The sequence below is a fragment of the Euleptes europaea genome, chromosome 15 (genome assembly GCF_029931775.1).
Source record: "Euleptes europaea isolate rEulEur1 chromosome 15, rEulEur1.hap1, whole genome shotgun sequence".
Classification (NCBI taxonomy): domain Eukaryota; kingdom Metazoa; phylum Chordata; class Lepidosauria; order Squamata; family Sphaerodactylidae; genus Euleptes; species Euleptes europaea.
This window is the reverse complement of record NC_079326.1, coordinates 29,414,878-29,438,042: the sequence shown is the minus strand read 5'-3', so window position 1 is coordinate 29,438,042 and position 23,165 is coordinate 29,414,878. Positions and strand designations below refer to the sequence as shown.

Genomic DNA, 23,165 nt, shown 5'->3' with positions numbered 1-23,165 from the left:
TTCTCTCTTTGTTCCAATTTTTGCAAAATAGAAGTGAGTAATTAATAATAAACAAGCCCCTAATTAAAGCTCTGTTGATGGATGCTGCCACAATACACGTGAAGTACAACATCAGCTCTGAACTCTCACCTGTCATCTTTTATTCTTGCCAACAGGGGCTCCAGCCAGCCTAAAGTGCATTCACAGTGTGCATCCAGGAAAGTTATGACCTGTCCCTTCGAAGCTGCTGCTCCTCTAAGCCGAGCTCGAATCAGACCTGACCGCTGCTCCATCCGAATAATTTTTACTGGCACTTGCAGATTTTTCACATAATTCTCTAATGGGGCCTTCAGAAAGTCTGCCAAAGGCAATTAAGGAAGAAAATGCAACAAAGGATTTGTTCAAGCTAAATTCAGAAGCCAAAGGAATACAGAATTAAAATCACACTGATATGATGCCGTGCTGGTTGATGAAAGGGTAACTTCTTTACTAGACTTTAACAAACAAATATACAAAAGGTCAAAGGGTTGTGGATTGGGAGACGAACAAAGAAATATAATGAGCCATTTTTTCAAGTTCATTGAATTAATTCGCCAAAGTGCAGGAAACTAAGAACGCAGTGTCATGCTCTGACCTGCTGAGTTGAAGACAACATCCATTTATTTCACATATTCCTAAAAACAGCACCAGGGCCAAAGACGGTAGTAATCTGAAGATGACTATGAGGTGGAGAACCCTGACATAGGTTATCCTGTGCACAGACAGGCATGCATGCATGCACACACACACGCATAGCAGAAGGCAGGTGCCTACACTTCTCCTTCCCAACATTTAAGGGTATAAAATGAGGGATCTTTCAAACGCAAGAGAAACAATATTCCTGATGTAGCAGAAGAACAAAATGAGGAATGCCAATTCTGCTGACACAAACCCAGCAGAGAAGGACCATCCTCTGGATTGCTGAGAATAGCCCAACTCAGGAAAACTGGAGCTCTTTTAAATACTTTCTCACTATCTGTCTCCCTTACCTGAAGAAGCACACATCTCTTTGTTCTAAAAGCCTGCAAAATCTGAGTCACTGGCCATTTATGCATGGCTGTCTTGTCCCTCTTTTCTCCCGCGAATGTAGCGAATTTGCAGAGTAAGCATGCATAGTCGGAGCCCGGCTGTGGGATCGACCCACCCATTTCCGGGACTTCCACAGGTTTTAAAAGTTCTGCGATGTCCCGATTTAAATGGGTGTTTTGCTACAGCCACGGGAGTTTGCTGGTGCATTTCAGAACGACGGTAAACTACCATGGCTGTAGCAACCGCCTGGCCCCAACAGCAGCAACAGTGGCTCCTTCCCCCCCTCTAACCATGCCTCTCTCTCCCCCTCCCCCTCTCCTTCCTCTGCCCCCCCCCAGCACCAACTGGCATTTCAGCCCACCTCAGAGCAGCCTTCAGTCTACAGCCCAGAGCCCCACCATCAGAGGTGATGCAGCAGCGGCAGCCCCTTCCAGCACCAAGGCAGCACACTTCCAGCTGCCACAGCCTCCACCCGGCAATAAGGTTGCCAGGTGGAGGTTTGCCGTGGCTGGAAGTGCGCAGCCGTGGAGCTAGAAGGAGCCACCGCCACCGCTTCACCTCTGATGGAGGGGCTTCGGGCAACAGGCTGCTCTGAGGTGGGCTGAGATGCTGCCTGGTGCTGGGAGGAGGTGGGAGCAGGTGGGGGGAGAAAGGGAGAGAGAGGCACTGGTCTGGGGGGCAGAAAGGAGCCGCCGCTGCTGCTGCTCTCCATTTGTTTGTCCCTGTCCCTAAGAGTTCGATTTTTTGAATCTTGGGTGATAAAACATGAGGCAGGACAGGGACAAACAAATTCAATTACAGCCATGAATAAATGGCCACTGAGTCTACAAAGGACTGGTTTTCAACAGCTAGCCTTACCCTTTGCATTTGTTTTTATATAGCCAAAGAAGCAAGTTCTATTTTGTTTTTTAAAATTTCCTTTCCAATCTCTATGCAAAGCCCTTAGGACAAATCATTCATAGTTTTGTGATTGGCTGTCATCAATGTGCCAATGATACCCAGCTCTATATATCCTTATCAAAATCTCTTAGATAGAGGTTGGAGGTCCTGAATCTATGCCTTGTGGCTATGGTTAACTGGCTAAGAATCAAGAAATTGAAACGAAACCCTGGAAAAGCAGAGGTAATGCTGGTTGGGAAGGTGGCCCCCTACCTTGGTCAGCTGATCTGGCCACCTGGATCCACTATAATGCACTGTACATCCGTCTCCCCTCAAAATCAACTCAGATTCCAGTTGGTGCACAATGTCACAGCATGGCTATTATCAGGAGCCAGAGGGAGCATACATTTGAAACCCATTTTGCAGTCATTCCATTAGCTCAATTTAAGGTGTTGGCTATCTCATACAAAGCCCTTCATGGCCTCTGTCTCATATGTTCAGGACCCCCACTCCCCCAGGCTTTGCCATGACAGCTTCGCTCATCTGAGCAGGGCCTTCTGAAGGTGCCCCAACCTGCAAATGGGCAAAATCCAAAGCTGCCTGTACCTGTGCATTCCTCACTGTGGTCCCCACCTTATGGAATGGCCTGCCTGCCTACCTAGGCAAGGAAGGATCCCACTGTCCTGGCTTTCTGCAAACTATGCAAAATAGAATTATTCAAACTGAATTATGCTACACAGATAACAGGGCTGTACTGTAACAAAAAGGTTCAGAAAGATACTTGGGTAAAGAGTTAGGGACTACAGTCTATACTACTGTGTATAGTCTGTACAGTCTATTGCTGCAAGTAGGATCATACTATGAGATTTTGCATCATTTAACATGTCATGCTGATACTTAATGCTTTGCTTCAGTTGTTTTTCAGGTTTCTGGTGAGTTCCATATGTCTACAAGCCAAATCCTATTGCATTTTTAACTGAATGTTCCATCCTATAGACTGTGTAATCCACATTGGGTCCCACTGAAAAAGGCAGACTGTAAATAATGTAACTAAATAAACATAAACAGTGCAAATAAATAAAAATTAATAAATAACTGTTTTGCATAGAAGGTATTCTTTTGTGGAAAGTACTGCATGATGAAAAAGAAACATACAGATAGGGGAAAATATTAAGAGATTTCCAGAAAAGGATTGTGGGAAAAACCCTTTAATCTATCAACAGGTCACAATATTCTGAAATTACTGCTTATTTTCTAATCATATTGGCAACTCTGTTCATCCATACCTCTTTCGCTGGCATCATCTACTAAGATGATTTCAGAAAGCAGATAGCGTGGTGACCGATTTATAACACTGTAAATAGTTCGAAGTAAAGTGCTCCAGGCTTCATTATGAAATACTATAACCACACTTGTGTTTGGTAATTCGTCAGGGTAAACTTTTGTCTTGCATCTGTCAAAGACAAAAAAGGAGGCTAATTTATTCAGAAATTCATTCTAAATGAATGACATAGAAGTTAATCAGGTTCTAGAAGGCAGGCCCCAAGGTTGATGCATTGAAAGCAGGATGAGAGAAGAATATTAATCTCCCCAAAGTGGCAATGGATATTCACAGAGGTAACAAACAGATCTATGCTGTGGCTAACAGGGACATTAGTATTAAGTCTCATAAAATGCACCTCCTTAAGGTATTCTACTACTGAGAGTAATAAGAATCAATATTTTACAATGAAAATGAAATGAAAAAAGACAACAACATCAAAACTGTGCAAAGGAAGAGACAGAATAAATGGAGATGTAAATTTCCTGTGGGAATCTATTTCTCATTTACACAGTGTACCTGTACCACATACACACACAAAAAGGTTTTAGCATCACTGTCCTCCTAACTTCCTAGTGAAGGCAGGATTAAACTTCCTAGAGTTTTGATTGATGTGGTTTTGAACCAGGCCCAAAAATTTTAAGCCAAACAAATCAAATAAGCTTCTAGTCTGGCATTACAAAATAAGGCAAACTACTCAGAATACAATTCTGATTACCACAAAAAAAGGAGAACAAAATTGGGTCCTCAGAGGGCAATGATATGCTTGTGAAATCACAAGGAAATTATCAGCACCTCCAGATAGTTAAAGAACCATTGGTTGGTTGGGGGGGGGGGGGAATCCAGTAGAAGGAAATGAGAGAAACTAGCCAGCCTCTGTTAATTTCAATTCCAGTAGAATGTCCCAGGCGAGCCTGATCTTGTCAGATTTCAGAAGCTAAGCAGGGTCAGCCCTGGTTAGTTCTTGGATGGGAGACCTCCAAGAATGACCTGGGTTGCTAGGCAGAGGAAGGCAATAGCAAATCACCTCTGCTCCCTCTTGCCTTGAAAACCCTTCAGAGTCACCATAAATCAGCTGTGACTTGATGGCACTTTTCACCACCAGGATAAGGCAGTTATAAGGCATACTCACTCAGTCTTAATGCCAGCCCCCATATGGTGAGCACTCTCTAGATCAACTGGCTCTTAAGCTATCCTATCTGAATAGGGCTTCAATATTGCAAAATACTAGATTCCAGTTGTGAACCTATTCTGCTCTAATTCTTACAGGCAGAAGCCCCAACAGGTAAAAACACAGTCTAATCAACATTGACAATTGACAAGGATGACTACAGGAACAACGAAAACAAAACAAGAATTAAGCCCATCTTATCGTCTGATCAACAAATATAGATTCTGTAGTTCTGGAGAATGTGTAAAAATATTAATCCCAATTTGGGGGAGAAAACCTAGGAATCCCTCAATATGAATGTCTAAAAATTGATCACAGTTGAGGGAATACAGGATGATATGAAGAGGAAGAACTAATACGCTTGGTTTTATTCACCTCAGTAGTGTGCACATATTGGAAAGCTCTATAATCCTTCAAACAAACAAGCAACGTCTCTTCCTAGATTACACATTCAATGCTGCTTGTCTATAAAGAGTCAGCTTACTTCCAAGATGCGCTAGACTTTCTTGGTGCATTGGCATAGGGTAGAAAATCAAAACAAGAGCCTATCATAAGTAGGAAGGCAGGTTCTATCTTAAGGATAATTTTCAAACACTGTCTCTGAATGTGGACGTTCCATACAGGTTGATCAATGACTATTGGTTCCCAGGTATGGCTGGCAAGTATATGAAGTTCCCAGAAAGAAGATTGTGTTCAGTACCAGAAACTGTCATAATTCCTTCTACATTTTGCAATAAAGAGTTATTACAAACTCTTTATTACACATAACATGTTCTCAATGGCAGGAAAAATTATCATTATCTAATGGAATTAAAACCGTATTTTGATACAGATATATGGGACACACTAGGTATACAAAATGCAGCATGAAATGTCTAAGGAAAGTACCCCAGTACACTGCATTCAATCACTATGGGAAGCCTTAAATGTCAGAGTTCTATGCCAAAACATACAAGAGATTCCTAAGGGATACATCAAGCTTAAAGGTCAAGTGTTTTAAAAAGAAGAGAAAGACTTTATTAGAGTAGGTAAGTTACAGAAAGATGCCCTGGATCCGGTGATCTGGAAAAAATGCTGTTTGAGATTTTGGGAGTGGTTTTTTTTTTTGCAATTTTAAAATAAAAATCTAATTTGGGATTCACATTAGATTCACTGCAGGTTCACTTAATAGATAAAGAAACAATAAATCCTCAGAAAAATGAAAGTAAATATTTTTAAAATTATATTTAACTCTACTACTTCAATAGCAACATTTCAATAATAACTCCTTGTAACTACCTGTCTACACTACATTCCCAGCCTTCAACCTTAGTTCTGGTAGGGAGGATATGGAGATGGTTGTCTCCCCTCCTACTCCTATTCTACCACTTCACCAAACAAAGTTTGCAGCCCAAGTGGGAGCTATTTTAAATGAAAGGTTGAATTAACACATACACACCAACATTTTGGGCAGGTTAACAAGTGTTCCACAGTGGGTCCCACAATATTCAACCATAGAGAAGAAACGTAGTGTTCCTAGAGCATTGCTCATAAAAGCTCCAAAACTTTCACTGAACAATGTGAATATTTGCATGATTTAGGAGCATTTAAGTGCAGCCCAAGCTAGCCCTATCTCATCAGATCTCGGAAGCTAAGCATGGTCAGTTCTGGTCAGCATTCGGATGGGAGACCACCAAGGAACATCAGGGTCATGACACAGAGGCAGGCAATAGCAAACCACCTCTGAACATCTCTTGCCTTGAACACCCTATAGGGTTGGTGTAAGTTGCCTGCGACTTGATGGCATCAACAAACAAACAAACAAAGATGTCATAAAATTCCTTTGTTACTTTCATACTGGTATAAGCTTAAAAAAAACTGCAGTGAAGCATCACAGCTAGTGGCGTTGCAGTTAAGATAAATACAAAAAACCCATCTGCTGTTCTGTTGCTGAAGTCCCGCGTGTCTTTGAAGAATATTAAATTTACTAGAAAGCAATCTAAACTTCCACTATTGCTGCATTCCCAAAATGTAATATTAAATCCTTTATTAATATGCATAACAAAACTAGGTAAAAGGTTTCTCCCCAAAAAACATGGAATAGGTTTTACATACAAAATAGTTTGCCAGATTCTAAACAGCAGTGCTGAAGCTCATCTTGTAAACAACATAATAAACTCACATAACATTTAAAATAAAGGTTAAACCACAGAAATGGGTGGTAGATATGAAAACGTGTTTTAATACAGGCTCCTCAAAATAAATCTCAATCCATGGGAGATTGCATCATTATTTTTACTTCTTTTAATATTTTAATGTTTGCCACTCTATTCGGGTGGAAAGTCTGCTTAGAAATGGGGGGAGGGGTAGATCTGGAGGCCAAAACTGCCCTGGAACGGGTCCCTTCCTCCTACCCTGTCATATCCCCTGATGAAGGACAACTCCAAAGACAGTAACTACCAGAGACTACCAAAGGTCCAGGCAGTAACTACCAGAGACTCACTATTCACACCTGGCTGGTCTGGGGGCCACCATGAAGCTGCACCTGACTTTCCCACGGAAGAAGCTGCCAGGGGAGAGAAGGAGGAAAAGCTGAAGACCAGTGGATATATAAAGGTAGTTGGCTGGCAGATGGGAAGAGGGAAAAAAGCAGCAAAAGGGGAGAGGCAATGGGGGCTGCCAGGGAAGGGAAAGAGGAAATAGTGAGGGAGGGGATACAGGGGGAAATGGGATAGCCCAGCAAGTCCTTGAGGGTCTCCTGCTTATATTTAATAATATTAACAGTTACCCTGAGATTAGACTGTTTCTTTTAAAGATTTTATCTCTCCTTCCTATACCATTTAAGCATTTATACTAGATCTGATGTCATCCAATGGGTCAGTAATGACATGGTGCTTGCAAGGGAGACTACCTTTACCTTTATAAACTGGAAAAGCAAGAGCTGTCATCTGCATGCGTTTAAACTGCATATATATTGTGGCCCCATGGCAAAGCGGATCCACAGGGAAAGACAAGTCAATAAAAACACAATGATTTATTGGGAAAACAACAGGCCACAGCTTTATTGATTACAACAGATGGAGCATTGGCGAGGCATAGGAATCGTCAGATGACACCATGTTATCTGATAGGTTGATAGTGGACAGTGCTCCCCACCTGTTGGAGTAGCAACCGTAGTGGCCTCTAGGTGGCATCACTAGGGCATAAATCTCTGAGTGGAACCTACGCCACCTGGGAGTGGAGCTACAAACAGCCCCTGAGCTGGGCACTGATGATGTACTCCATCCCAAGACCCCTTATGGGGGTCCCCAACCAGGGAAGGCAGGTATGCAGGCACATCTTCCCCAAATTGGATCTGTCCCAATGCCAAAAACCGCCTAAGCTGTGATGAAAAGAAAGACAAGAACAAACATAAACAGAGGGAGGGTGGGCAGGACTTGTTGCCGCCAGGCACCAAACAGGCTGGTGGCTGGAGATGCACCTTTAAATAGGCGAAGGGAGTGTAGCGATGCCTGCATCATTGACCCCCGATACCAGCTTGTTCCTTCACCCACCCCCAGTGCAACAATAGGCTGCAAGACTGGACGGGGTGGGCAGGAATGCCCGGCCATGCGGCAGGGGTGAGAGCCCCTTGCAAAGCCCCTTTCCAGTGGAGCCACCGCCCAGCTGGACTGCGACGAGCAGCCATGGTGAGTCATGGCTGCATTCATCTGGGAGTGCCTTTTCAGAAGTCTTGGGGGCTGCTAGTGGAAGAGACTGGCTGAAAAGTCCCTGTGCTCATGTGGTAGACTCACATCCACTGCTTTACAACCCAGCTACCCAAACATGTTTGGAGACAATAGGAGTTCCAATCTATACAGTGCCAAGTGGCTCAAAATGCTTGTCAGTTTAAAAATTCAAAGGCTTCATTTTTGTCAATTACCACAGCCCTTTGTATCTGTATGCAATCCCATGAGTACCATTGTACGTTTCTTGTGAAAATATCTAGAAGAGTCCTATATTTCAAGCAGGCATCTGAGACAAGAATTAATCATAATTATTACATAACAGAAGACTGCAGCAGTTTTCCAGCGGCGATAAAATTTCAACATTTTTATAACAATAACATTCCATACATTACTACAACCATTTGAATTTCAAGCAATAATTTGTGCTGATGAAAGATAAACATGACATAATTTACCATTTTTGTAGCACTTAGCGAGGTAGCACTTGAAACCAATTCCATCGCCATTGCCTGGTTGAGTTTTGCTGAACCAAAATACTCCATAGCCAATCAATCCTTATATCTAACGGATGATAGATGGGGAAACGTGTCATGAAAATGGCTCTCTCGTGTTCTATTATGCAGTATAAATAGGCTTGCAGTTTGCAAAGAACAAACACACTTCACTCACACCTTTGGCTGTCACTATTCATAACAATGGCATACCCTGAATATGGGCTTGAATATCAAACTATCCTTGGGGATTTTGAACTCTAAATACTGCATTAATTTTTCTGAAGTTCCTCCATGCAACAATTTCATTTACTTAAAAGCTCAAAAAGCTTGGTGCCAGAGTAGGGAAAATTTTACAGATGAAGGAGTATTTCAAGGTGTGTGTTTTTTTAAAGCATTTTTAGAGCCTAATCTTCCCCTGAATCTCTAAAGTAACTGAAGTGGATAATTTACAGATTTTTTCCACGCTTTTCCCAACCACATCGATCTAATCAAATAACGAACAGACCCTGGTCTCACAAATACAGAAACTGATAAAGATCATTCTGTTAAGTCAAAATGTATGAGATGCTTGCAAGCTTTTTTTTTAATAAGAAAAATAGGAAAAATCATAACCACCAGCAAGGTGGTTACTTAACTAAACTTCTGTGTGCTTTCTCCAGTGTTCCAGTTTTCCTAACAGTTCACTAGACAAGAAGGGAATGGAAGATCAACCACGTAGTTCATTTTAGCCGATTCATAAACTGCAGGCAGACAAGTGGGATGTTGGGAAGTGGTACATGCACTGGAAGAGATGGTGTACAGGTAATGTGAACAGATGTGACGTTGCCCAGGCCTCCCCCAAACTAGGATCAGGCTTTGAACTCAAGGTAATAATCTATGATACTCAGAAAACAAGCACCACTGAACCAAGACTGTCAGATTTCTGAGTGAAAGTGTGTAAGAATAGGCTGCAATTATTCTGGATACATTGGCTCATAATCAACTAGGTGTCACTGTAGGGGTGCCAACCTCCAGGTGATACCTGGGGACCCCCCAGAATTACAGCTCATCTCCACACTACAGAGATCAGCTCCTGTGGAAAAAATGGATGCTTTGGCGGGAGGACTCCACGGCATTGTACCCTGCTGAGTTCCCTGTCCTCCCCAGGCTCCACCCCCAAATCTCCAGGAATTTCCCAACATAAATCTGGCAATCCTCTCCCCCACCACAGGGGGGACTTGGCAACCCTATGTCACTGGAATGCCAATTTGCCTGCATTCCTCTCTGTTCTTGTGGTCCCTTCCAACCCCTGGAAAGATAATTCTTGGGGTTGCAAGTATATCTTCAAAGGTCAGGAGACTGCAGTGAAAAGAAGAGGGTGAAAATGCCCTTCTGCCTCTTGTGTGTTCACAGCTCAGCTGACAGAAGAGAGAGGAGACAACTTCTCCCCCTTTCCCCCTCTAAACTGAAGCCCCCTGATTCATGAGGGTATTCCTTCATGAGACCCTAGGAATAATCTTTCCAGAGGTCAGAGGGACCCACAGGAGTGAAGGGTACTTCAAGAAAACTCCATGCCCCTTCCTATAACATGCCATTGGATACTAGCTAAAATGCCCTCACTCTGTTCTTCAAAATTCTCAATTCTCTTTAAGAGCAAGCAACCAATTTTCCTCCCCGACTTACTGGTGGAAGCCTGTTTACTGTGTAGCAAAGAACTGAATGAAACTTATCAGTTTGTATGAGGTAAGCAGGCTGCAATTATGAATACACGGGACAAAACTCTCCGGTCATTTACGCATGGTCGCTGTAAAAAAAGGTAAAGGTCCCCTGTGCAAGCACCAGGTCATTCCTGACCCATGGGGTGACGTCACATCCCGACGTTTACTAGGCAGACTTTGTTTGCGGGGTGGTTTGCCAGTGCCTTCCCCAGTCATCTTCCCTTTATCCCCAGCAAGCTGGGTACTCATTTTACCGACCTCGGAAGTTTGGAAGGCTGAGTCAACCTTGAGCCGACGACCTGAAACCGACTTCTGTTGGGATCGAACTCAGGTCGTGAGCAGAGCTTAACAGAACTGAACTGGTGCTACTGAAAGCCAAGCATACTGCTGTTTTTATAGCCTTCCTTATCTTGCCATAGCCCTTCCTCATGTTCCATTACTGGTTCACAGTGAAATAATGCGAAGACACTGGAACTGACATATGACTCGTAGGGTGCCCTCCTTGTTAAAATCTGCCCTCTTTAACCTCTTCCTCCTGCATACCACTGTGTACCAACAGGTTTTACCAAGATTATACACCTTGCTTTATTAGAAAAGATTTAATGAAATTCCACTTGATTCTCATTTCTTTTTGCATACTAATGGCTTGATCATGGATGTTTTTAATATTCTAATCATGTTCAGACGCTAGGTTAAGAGCGATGAGCTAAGGGGTGCATTACTGTACTATTCTAAGAGGAGGAGTTTGTTGCTATATACTTTATTTGCTACCGACATTTAAGGTGTTTTTATTTATTTTGTTCTGGTGCTCAGAATTTACTAATAGATCTAAGCCTTCAGTGCTGTGCTTCAGAAAGCCTGTGACAGATGTTCTGGTATCAGAGCTTCCTCCCCTAAATTGGATTTCTGTCAAGAGAGCAAAAGCTGCAATAAAGAAAAAACCATGACAAGTGAGATTTCCAATCTTAAAAGGGAGGAATACTGATGCTTTAACATCTGGACATATGCCTCCATTCAGAGTTCTTATCCATTGTACTTACTGTCTAATAACTAATTTTGTGAAATAATGTACTATAAATACATCAGTTACAGTGTTTTCCTCACCTCTGAAAAACACACACTATGCATTGTCTGTAGGCATTGTCTGTAGGCAGACAATGGGTCCAATCCTGCTCAATGTTCAGGCGCAGAATAAAACTCACATTCATTGTCTTCTATGAAAGAAACCTGCTTGCTCCCAGCAATTGAGGAACTTTCCTAGTTTGTCTACTACTTTTAGGTTGAATGGGAAATGGGGAATGGGTTTTGAAGTGGATGCACTTTTCATAGCTGAAGCTTGCTGCATACTTGGACATCGCTACCTGACTGCAAAAAATACAAAATGAATCTAAAGCCATGAGACACACAGACTTGCCCAAAGCAAACCACAGAGTTCAGAGTAACGGAGACCAAGCTGCCCCATATTTACTCTTTTGACCACTCTGGCTCTCTTTTTCTTTTACGGGGAGGGGCTGTGGCTCAGGGGTAGAGCCTCTGCTTGGCATGCAGAAGGTCCCTGGTTCAATCCCCGGCATCTCCAGTTAAAGGGCTAGGCAAGTAGGTGATGTGAAAGAACTCTTCCTGAGACCCTGGAGAGCCGCTGCTGGTCAGAGAGTAGACGATACTGACTTTGATGTACTGAGGGTCTGATTCAGTATAAGGCAGCTTCAAGTGTTCATGTGTTCTTGGCCTTTTTTCAATTTCTATGCTTTCATCTGTGCCACCCCACCCCATTGTATCAAACAATTAATTGACCAGTTACTAATTCAAATTACAAATCTCCTTTAAAAATGCATTTGCAAGGTCTCCCATTCAGCCACCCTTCCAAATGACCTGACCATATGTTATGCTTGCTTTGCTGCCGCAGAGCCATATAACCTGACAGTTGGGGGATCATTAGCTAACTAGAACACCTTGTGTTGACATAATTGATAATGCTTATAAACAAAGTAGTTAACAATTCACTTTTGTATTGCCTTATGTTCCACTAGAAAAATGAAATGCAGGAAGATAGCTCAACGGGGAAATGAATGCCATTTTAAAATTCCAAACAGAATAGAACTCTAGGCATGTTCAACTACTAATGACAAGTTGTAGAAATACCTGGGACACTAATGTTCTAAAATTTTAGACAGAAATTTCCCTAGACTGTTTTATACAAATACTTAGTCTCTTTTTTCATGGTAATTAGCAGCGCGTTCCAGGCTGAATTTTTTTAATTTTGCATGCTGAACCGTCATTCCGGAAGTGAATGCGAAGCAGGCGCATACCTGCTTCGTGTTAGTAAAGAGCCCATTTAACGCGACCTTTGGTGTTTGCTGCGGAGAATCGCCCTCAAGGAACAATGCAAAACAACAGAGGCATGTTAGCTATGCATATGTTAATAGCTATGCAAACAGGAACAAAGGAGGAGGCGAGTGGGAGGAGTGGAACTTCCCCTTTTGGGTAGGGACCGTAAAAAAGGCATTTTAAAGTCGCATTTTAAAAAAGAGCTTTGAGCGAGCACCAAAATTGACCATGCAAAAACGGCCTTAGTGTCCCATTATCTTGTATAGTGCATCTAAAGCATCCAGTATGTTCAGCTGATCTCAGATAGGATGGATCCAGGAACCAGCATTACATGTACAACCCTACAGATGGTTTGCCTACATTCATTCAGAAGATGAAAAATAACACTGGGTACAGAACTGACTGCTGCATATTCAGATATTTCAGTGTTTTAAATTATTTATATAGTGCAATTAGTACACATTACATTTATATGGTGACCTGTGCCAAAAAGAGAGACAAGTCCTTTCTCTAGTGCCCTTGCACTATAACTCTGAACTGATGTGGGGGTCAGAAAGAAAGAAAGAGAAAAAAATTGATTGAGGCGGGGGGAAGATACTTGGAAATTAGCCTTTCTGGTAGCAACAATTTCATGGAAGCCAGTGTTGCCTGAAATGGGTAGACACATGGTTCAAGTCACTGTCCAGTCATGAAGTTCAGAAACCCTGAGCCAGGTACTCGTAGCCTACCTAGCTCTCAGGACTACCAAAAGATAAAATGGGGAGCATCACACAAGCACCTCCTTTCAGGACAGGATAAAAATGCATCACATACATATATTTAACAAGTAGTTACCATTTCAACAATTTAGTTTTATTGCTAAATATACTTTAAAAGGTAATAATGGTATAATGGCAAGATCACACATTAAAAAAACATTCTCTATCGCCGCATTCAAACTCGTAATGGAACCCTCTCTTTCAGGAACAGGGCTTATTGATTTATTGAAAGTATTTTTACCCTTTTCCCCCAAAAGTGTTTTCCCAATGTGCACACAAGCTCCCAAGGTGGTTTCCAATCTTTTTCAATTAAAACCAGTAAAAATGGTCATTAAATACAAAAAGATAAGCAGTAAAAGGGCATTCAATCTTTGTAAGATAGCAGCATCAATCTTACCATATATAATTGGCATAAACCTTAGCTGGGGGGTGGGGTGGAGATTAAGTACACATCCCATATGCCAGTCATACCCTGTAAACCTCACACTCTCCCAGTTTAAAGTGGAAGAAGTGGTAGCCACAGTATCTGGCTCAGTGTTTGCCACAGAATGCTTATAGCAGGTCCAAAGTGATCTTCAAAATCACTTCAGAACAACTGCTGTCTTATTCTGAAAGCTAGTGGGATTTTTCTTCTGTACCACTCACTGAGAACCAGCACGGTGTAGTGGTTAAGAGCAGTGGTTTAGAGCGGTGGACTCTGATCTGGAGAACCGGGTTTGATTCCCCACTCCTCTACATGAGCGACACAGGCTAATCTGGTGAACTGGATTTGTTTCCCCACTCCTACACATGAAGCAGCTGGGTGACCTTGAACCAGTCACACTCTCTCAGCTCCACCTACCTCACAGGGTGTCTGTTGTGGGGAGGGGAAGAGAAGGTGATTGTAAGCTGGTTTGATTCTGCCTTAAGTGGTGGAGAAAGTCGGCATATAAAAACCAACTCTTCTTTTTCTTTCAATGACAACCTTCTAAAAAACCACTCTATCTTCTGTTTTAAAATGGGGCTACACTATGGAAGCTGTATATTAAGCTCTTTTTCTCTCCATTTCAGACTGAGCCCCCAAAACTCTCATCTCAAAAGGAAGATGGGGAGGGGATGCAGCATGCACGTGCTTTGCAGGCAGAAGGCCCCCAGCTTCAGTCCTCGCTGATTAGCTGACCACTCGTTCCCCTTGATAATCAATGTCCTTTGTGACCCAAGTTAACATGGGGAGTAAGGGAAGGCATCACATATAACCATTTAACTTTGATCCAAGTAGCAACCAACAGCTGTAGCCTCTGTAACTATCAAGTTTCTAAGCTGTGACTGCCCAGGCAAAAGAAAAGAACCGAACTACAAGAAGGAAGCAATTTCATGCCTGGATTGCACTATTAAGTCTGAAAACCGAGTTCTACTTGGCTCACAAGGTGGACTCCGTTGCAAACAAGGCTGCTGACAACGGGGACCACAATCAACCTCCTCAGTGAACATGGGGAGCCTAAAAAACTCAGAGGAAATAAAATAAAAGCCCTCCTTTTCTCATACAACCATTTAAAAAAATAAGATGCTTTACAGGAGGTACACTGACACATCTAACACATGGATTTTAATGGCCTCCAGTAATTGGAAACAGCCCCAAAATAATAATACAGTCTGGCACAAGTCATTGATCATGGCCATAAACATCTATCAGAATACCATAGCTAGGCTGGAAACAATGCATAGTATTTAAGAACATAAGAAAGGCCATGCTGGATCAGACCATGGCAGATCAAGTCCAGCAGTCTGTTCACACAGGGGGGCAACCAGGGGCCTCTAGGAAGTCCACAAACAAGACAATTGCAGCAGCATTATCCTGCCTGTGTCCCACAGCACCTAATATAATAGGCATACTCCTCTGATCCTGGAGAGAATAGGTGTGCATCATGATTAGTATCCATTTTTACTAGTAGCCATGAATAGCCCTCTCCTACATGAACATGTCCACTCCCCTCTTAAAGCCTTCCAAGTTGACACCCATCACCACATCCTGGGTCAGGGAGTTTCACAACACAGATCTCTGAGGGACTCCACTGCTCACATCCCTCCATTCTGAGAACTGACCATTGATTCCTACTCTCTGCTTCCTATTTTTCAGCCAGCTCTCCATCCATAAGAGGATTTGTCCTCTTATCCCATGACTATGAAGTTTGCTTAGCAGTCTTTGGTGGGGGACTCTGCTGTCAAAAGCCTTTTGGAAATCCAAATACACAATATCCACAGGCTCATTCCTGTCCACATGCTTATTGACAGTTTAAAAAAAACATTGAGACAGGACCTACCTTTACAGAAGCCATGTCGGGTTTTGCTCAGCAGGCCTTGCCTTTCTATATGCTTGATAATTCTGTCTTTAATACTTCCCATCAATTTACCTGGAACAGAGCTTGTTAAACTAACTGGCCTGTAATTTCCTGGGTCCCCCCGGAACCTTTTTATAAATGGGTGTTACACTGGTCATTCTCCAGTCCTCTGGCACAGAGGCTGATCTAAGGGACATGATATATGTATCATTGTTAGAAGTCCAGCAATTTCCCATTTGAGTTCTTGTAGAACTCTAGGATGAATACCCTCTGGTCCCTTGACTTGTAGTTTGCCCTTTGTCTAGATGTTCTAGGACTTCCTGCCTTGTTATCACTATTTGCCCCAGTTCCTCATTCTCCCCTCCCCAAAACCTCTGCTCAGGAGAAGCAATCTGCCCTGTATCTTCAACAATGAAGACATATGAGAAGAATTCATTTAGTTTCTCAGCAATCGCTTTATCCTCCCTTATTGTTCCTTTACTCCCAATTGTCATCCAATGGTCCAACTGCTTCCCTAGCTACTTTCCTACTCCTAATGTATTTAAAGAATTTCTTTTACAAGGTTTTACTTGCATGGCCTCTGTAATCCTGAAAGGTACATCAGTATTATTATCCCCCATATTGCAGATGGAAGCATGTGGGTGGCAGGCTGGTTGAGAGAGAAGATAGTATTGTTACAATTGCTGAGCAACTGCTTTTTGGGAAGCTGGCTGTTAGCTAAAAGTCAAAGATAATAGCTGATACTTAATGGGAGCAAATGATTTGGGAGATTTAAATACAGGCTGAGGTCTGAAAGTAATGCTTTCCAGGATTTACCGGGGGGGGGGGGCAGAATGGAATAGAAGAACTTTGCAGAGAGAATTGGACAGAACAGAGTTATTCAGAAGTGTTGCTTAAAACTTAAGTGTCCTTGTGGTGATTTTGCTCTTTGAGAATCTAAAGCAAGATTGAAGATTATAGCTAGTGCATTGCACTGGCAATGTTTAGGCGTTTACTTTCTTCCAGCTAACACAAATACATAAGTCTACATTGTCTGCATGCTTGCTCTCTATCTCCAAAGGAAACCAAACTCTGTTCCACAGCTTCCTGCTGTCTTGGCTGCTGAGAAACAAACAATACTGGTGCTGATAGTGGGCAATCCCGCTCATGACCATCCAATGGGATACCACATATAGCAAGATTTATTCCAATGACTACCTGGCTCACAGCTCATACTCCTAGCCATTACACTACAGCAGCTCTCAATGGAGCCAGTTCCATGGCAATACAGTATAGGTATGCCCTATGCAGAGAGCCCTGTGGCGCAGAGTGGTAAGCTGCAGTACAGCAGTCCAAGCTCTGCTCACGACCTGAGTTCGATCCCGACGGAAGTTGGTTTCAGGTAGCCGGCTCAAGGTTGACTCCGCCTTCCATCCTTCCGAGGTCGGTAAAATGAGTACCCAGCTTGCTGAGGGTAAAGGGAAGATGACTGGGGAAGGCACTGCCAAACCACCCCATAAACAAAGTCTGCCTAGAAAACGTCGGGATGTGACGTCACCCCATGCGTCAGGAATGACCCGGTGCTTGCACAGGGGACCTTTACCTTTATGCCCTATGTAACATGACACATTTTATATAATGTTATTTTCCACACTAATGCACTTAAAGCTATGCATCTCTCCCCTCTTTCCCTATTCCTTTTCTTTTCTGTACCCTGAAAAATTAAATAAAATATATATTTTTAAAAAGCTGTGCATCATAATCGCTAAATACCTCTTCAGCACTCTGAAAAAGAAAGAGTCCATCTAAAGCAGGTGTGACTAGCTACTCAAGGACAGACTTCAACATCATGAAAGGAATGAAAAAAAAATACATTTAATTCTCATGACTTTAAGACAGAGCTAGACATTAGCAGAGACACAGAACTGCTGAATTTCTGTATCTTTCTGCCCTCTTCTTGGTATTGTCTTGATGCTTCCTCATTCTTGTAGATTTAAGAAAAATGCTAAGGGATAAAAACTGAGAGGAAAGCAAAAAGTGCTCAAAATTACTGAATTTTCAACTGCTACATCATCAAGATTTTTCAATGATTGATGGTCATATCTTCAGGGAGTAATATTATTATACATGTATATGCAAACAGGAACTGTGGTATAAGAAAGAAAGAGAGAGAAAAAGAAGATTTTTTTTAAAAAAAACAGAACAACATATGGAGCACCATAGCACTGCCACAGCCTAGGTGCCTGTTTGTCCACCAGAGACAGGTTGTCTTTCATTAGTCATTTATGCATGAGTATTTTCACTCACATTTGCCCCGGTCTATCTCAGTTGTTCCTTGGAGTTATGCATGAGTTTTCCATCCATTAGAGATGACCTCATTGCCAGCCCTCGCAATGTCCGGGTCTTCCCATTACTCTGTTAACCTGACTCTTCCATCTTCCCGGAGCAAAGCCCAGGTGAAATCCCCATGCATGACCAAAGTGCGGGGCACACAAGCTTAGTCTTGCTCACAGCCAATTACAAAGCAGCATGACCAGAGGCAGGGATTGAAATACTTCGTGCTTCCTGCTTCCTCAGAGCTTGTCTTGAGCAGAAGAAAATCTTTTTAAAACCGAGGCTTCAATTTCTCCCTCCCCCCATCCTTTCAGATTGCTCTGTTTTTTATGTTGTTGTTGTTAAAATGCTTTTTTTATGTGGCAATTGGGTTTCCAAGGGAGGGGGACTTTTCTCTCACAGTAAGCACTACAAGTAAGCCATTTACAAAGCAGCATTTAAAGGGGCAGGGACTTGATTTGAGCCTGGAGACTGCTGGTGCATAGATCCCCAACAAGAAAGCGTGGGTCCAGCAAGCAACAAACCTCAGGTAAAATTCCCATGCATAAATTACCATTATCAACAGTTCTTTGGGAAGTCTGATCTTCCTCAGATGGCCAAATTAAGTTCTTTACAAACTCAAATGTCTTTGATGTGCACCTTGGAAAAATATACTCAGAAGATTACTTCATTTGTCACCAGGCTGTGCTGTTAATTCTCCATTTGCTGAAAACTGTCTGCTTTCAGCATGTGAGTAAGCATCTAGCAACCAGTGAATGGAGGCTGGAAAAGCAGAAGGTATTCCTAGATACTAAAACTGACAGACAGCAAGGTTTAGTGCTTTGCATGAAGTACCCTTGCAATTTGAGCAATGAACTAAGGCAAATAGCAGCTTGGTACAGCACAAGCAATGTAAGACAGAAGAACAGAATATTTATATTGTGTGTGATTCTATTACGTTTCAAATTTCAGTTACCAACAGGCAGAAATAAAATTGAAAGTAAAAAACAACAACAACACTGAACCAGATTGTCTGCTATGATAAGTTCCCATTGTATGGAGCTGAATATGGGGATGGCAGGAAAGAGAGAAAGACAGGTGTAGACTCTATTCCTCAGTATACAAAACAGCAATAATTGCACAAGAGAGGTGCATTTCTCAAGAACAGGCATACACAGACCCCTGCAGAGCTGAGTGGCATCATGATACCAGTTACATCCTTCTCCATTTCTCTGCACCATCTCATTTACTGCACACTGCGTAAATAAGATGGAAGACCCCGCAAGATGTCAAGCCATATGAGACCTCTCAGCCAGGGAAGGTGGGATCTATTCATGAGAACCCTAGTCAATGATAGACAGGTGCCCCAGTAACACATGATTTTCAAAAGACACAAACATGGTGTTTCGTTGGAGTACCCAATCTGATATGCAAGACTTATTACATTTCTATCCCAATCGACACCTCTAACTCAGAGAGGCAGTTTGCCCTTACAATAAGCCCATGAGGGAAGTGAGACCCAGAACCTGCTGGTGAGCTCGGTAGGGAACTTGCATCTAAATTGGTCATATCTAAACCCAAAACTCCAGCCACTCCATAGATTGCATTCTGATATTACCTTCAGCAGACAATAAGCCGGGATGTGCACAAACCTGGATTCTAAGACCTGGTTACACTCTGGTTAAAATCCTGGTTCAGGACAGGCAACTAATCCCAATTAATCCACATTTGCACACGGATGGTAACTGGAGATGGTAACAAGGCATGGAAACCGTGTTCCAATGTTACACTTGAGAAGTAGTGGCATTCAAGTCAAATATACCTCAACCAAGCCTTCCAGCTGGCACACTAACTACAGTAACCCTCCCCCCATTCCACACTGCTAGGTGTCAGCCTATCTTTTACAGCAGGCATTGTGGCGGGTGAACTCAGGAATCTTAATCATGGGTGGGAGGGGGAAACAACATGAATAGTTGCTAGGCTGCTACCTATATGCCACCTACTGCTTCCTTTTGTCACCAGAAAGCAACAGGGGACATTTAGGTGGTTACTAGGCAACCACTCACAGTTTTTTTCTCCCAATCTTCTCCTTCTTCCCCAGTGATGAAGCCTCGTGCTATAAAATCAGACAGTAAAATTTAAAGCAGCAAGGAGGAGAGGCACCAAGATCAAGGCACTTGCCTCCCCAGTAAGTAAATAGGGAGCTGTTCTGTCCCACTGGTCCTGCTACTGCAACGGGTGACTCTGCTGGCCAATCTGTTTGCTCACAGGGCTTCGCAGCTGTACTATCTTGAAGATGATGTAGCCACACCCATCATGAACAATGCATGTCAACCTGGTTTGTGAAATGCTTTAGAATGCATTGTGACACATGACGTTACATGAAGTGGTTGATAACTACCTGAAAACTAATTTTAAAATGTTCTGTGTGTGTGTATGGCAGTCATACCTCAAAACCATTCTTCACATGTATCACTTGAGAAGGAATGTTTCTTCAAGTTCTGCTAATGAAACAAGTGACCTCTTTCTGCTGAGACAGAACTCCCATGGAGGTACCAATACTTCTTAATGGCTAGAGCAGTGGTTCCCAAAGTGGGCGGTACCACACCCTAGGGGGGGTGTGATTACCTAGGGGGGCACTAACAGGCAAGGGGGCAGCAGGGGGGTGCTAGAGGTGGGCCCCTTCAACTGTGTTGTTCACTAATTTACAATAGATCAAGCCATGGCACCATGCTGGCAAATTTGGTGGAAACTATCAGAATTTTTTTTTCCAACTTTGAAGAGCTGGTACCACTGGATCAAGTTCATCAGTTTTTTTGAATAAATTTCATCTAAAAAGTTTTAATTTGATTTTGAATAGACATGCAATCAATTGTTACTGTTTTGAAATTTGATTGCTATTATCTTCTTTAGTGAGTCATGCAAACCCCTATGTTGAATAATGTTTTTTATAGGATAGGGTAGGGGGTGCTGGGGTTGAGTTTGTGGAACCAAGGGGGCGGTGGCCTGAAAAGTTTGGGAACCACTGGGCTAGAGTGTGCAAAGAACTGTACATATCATTGGAGTGACACATTCTGTGCCCGGACAGATGGAACAGAGGTGGAGGAAAGAAACAGGACAGCTAAAGGAACAGTAGGGTCAGGTAACCTAAAAACGAAGATATTTTCATTTTTTTTCCAAAGTACATCAAACCAGAATATTACAACCACAAAAACAAGCATTTTAGAAAAGTTTCTGAACCCTGTCAATCCTATGCATGCCTATTTACTCCTGCAATTTACATATGGATTACACAGGCTCCAAAGGCTTCAATTAACTGTTCCAGTCAACTACTGAAAGCAAAGCAAGGGAGCAAAAACAGACCAAATCAAGGAATGGCTATCCAACAAGCATCTTCACTACCATTTTCAGATCTTTGTTTTCCCACCAAGAGATTGTCTCTCAGTTGCTTGCCTGTTACAACTTCAACAAGATTCCTGCATGACTTTGTCACTTCCAGCATTCTAAGAGAGAGCCAGTGTGGTACAGTGGTTAAGAGCGGTGGTTTGAAGCAGTGGACTTTAATCTGGAGAACAGGGTTTGATTCCCCACTCCTCCTCATGAGCAGTGGACGCTAATCTGGTGAACTGGTTTGGTTTCCCCACTCCTACACATGAAGACAGCTGGGTGACCTTGGGCTAGTCACAGTTCTCTTAGAGATCTCTCAGCCCCACCGACCACACAGGGTGTCTGTTGTGGGGAGGGGAAGGGAAGGTGATTGTAAGCCGGTTTGATTCTTCCTTAAGCAGTAGAGAAAGTCGGCATATAAAAACCAACTTTTCTTCTTCCTCTTCCTCCTCCTCCTCTGCTTCTTCCTCTCTTTTTTTCTTAGCACCCGGCATTCTTAACCTAAGTCTAGGCCATGCCTGTATGTTTCTGAGCAGCTTAACCCTTGAACCCAATATCTGGCTCTGTATTTCCAGGCACATAAAAAAATCTGGCCGCCTAGCACTTGTTTGCTAAGTGATCCCAAGCACGCAGTACTCAGCCATTTCATTTCTGAAGTCCCTACTCAGATTCTCAGTTGGTATTTGGTTCCCAATGTATCTCTTCTCCTTTCACCTAACCTCACAAAACCAGTTATGTATCTACCTACACTAGACAATGAACTAGCTGCCTTCATACACCATTACTGCTTTTGGCATTTAAATGTTTTCTGTGGAGGAATTCTGTAATTGTTGTCAAGTTGGCAACTATCCTAGAGAAGGAAGAAAACATACAGATTGTTGAGTCACGAGCTTGAACACAGACCGTTCAATCCCAAATTCTTCTCCCCTCATTAGGAGGCATCAACATAAATTGTAAATAAGACAGAATGGTATGTGTTGCATTTCTCATCTCTTCTCCTATATGAGAAGCCATTTTGCAAAGCATTTATATTTATAAAGGACAATTAATTTGCAAAGGAAGGCAGTACTGTGATGAGAGATACAAACCTATAGATTAGTCAAGTATATATTTATTCACAAATACTGGGGATCTCAATGTGATATGTTACAAGTTCCTCAAAAGCATAGCAGCAAAGCTCAAACAAATTCTGTAGACTCACCCTTCTAGCCTTACATCAGGTAAACTTCTGTTGAATGCAATCAAATCACTGGCCATTAGATTAAACTGGTTGATTTTAAACATATCTTTCATTTTCTCCTGGTCATCTTTGGGGATAACGACTGCCTTTCCCATCTCTCCAGGTCCTTCTTGACTTCTTGACATTACAGCTGTAATTGAAGAAAATTCAGAAATTACATTAAAATATAAGAAAAGTCATGCTAGGTCAGACCAAGGTCCATCAAGTTCAGCAGTATGTTCACACAGAGGTCAAACAGGTGCCTCTAGGAAGCCCGCAAAAAAGATGACTGCCGCAGCATTATCTTCTCTGTGTTCCACAGCACCTAATATAATAGGCAAACTCCTCTGATCCTAGAGAGAATAGGTATGCATCATGATTCATCACTAATATTCATTTTGACTAGTAGCCATGGATAGCCCTATCCTCCATGAATATGTCCACACCAGCGATGTAAGGTTGGTCCAGCTGCCATTCACTCTCTGTTAACTTCCAATATGTGATGCTTCCTAAACAGGTTTATGTACTGAAAAGGTTTGGATGAGAG

General features: G+C 42.5%; 1 protein-coding gene across 3 annotated transcripts in view; it reads right to left on the bottom strand.

Annotated features, from left to right (window-relative positions):
• The window catches only part of GALNT13 (polypeptide N-acetylgalactosaminyltransferase 13), a 214,198-nt gene that overhangs the window by 122,410 nt on the left and 68,623 nt on the right, over nucleotides 1-23,165 (bottom strand). For all 3 annotated transcript variants that reach the window (XM_056861046.1, XM_056861044.1, XM_056861045.1), the window contains exons 2-4: nucleotides 22,601-22,769; nucleotides 3,213-3,379; nucleotides 130-337 (exon numbers count right to left, since the gene is read on the bottom strand). In XM_056861046.1, the coding sequence (XP_056717024.1) occupies nucleotides 130-337; nucleotides 3,213-3,379; nucleotides 22,601-22,769 (544 nt within the window). The remainder of the gene's footprint in view (nucleotides 1-129; nucleotides 338-3,212; nucleotides 3,380-22,600; nucleotides 22,770-23,165) is intronic.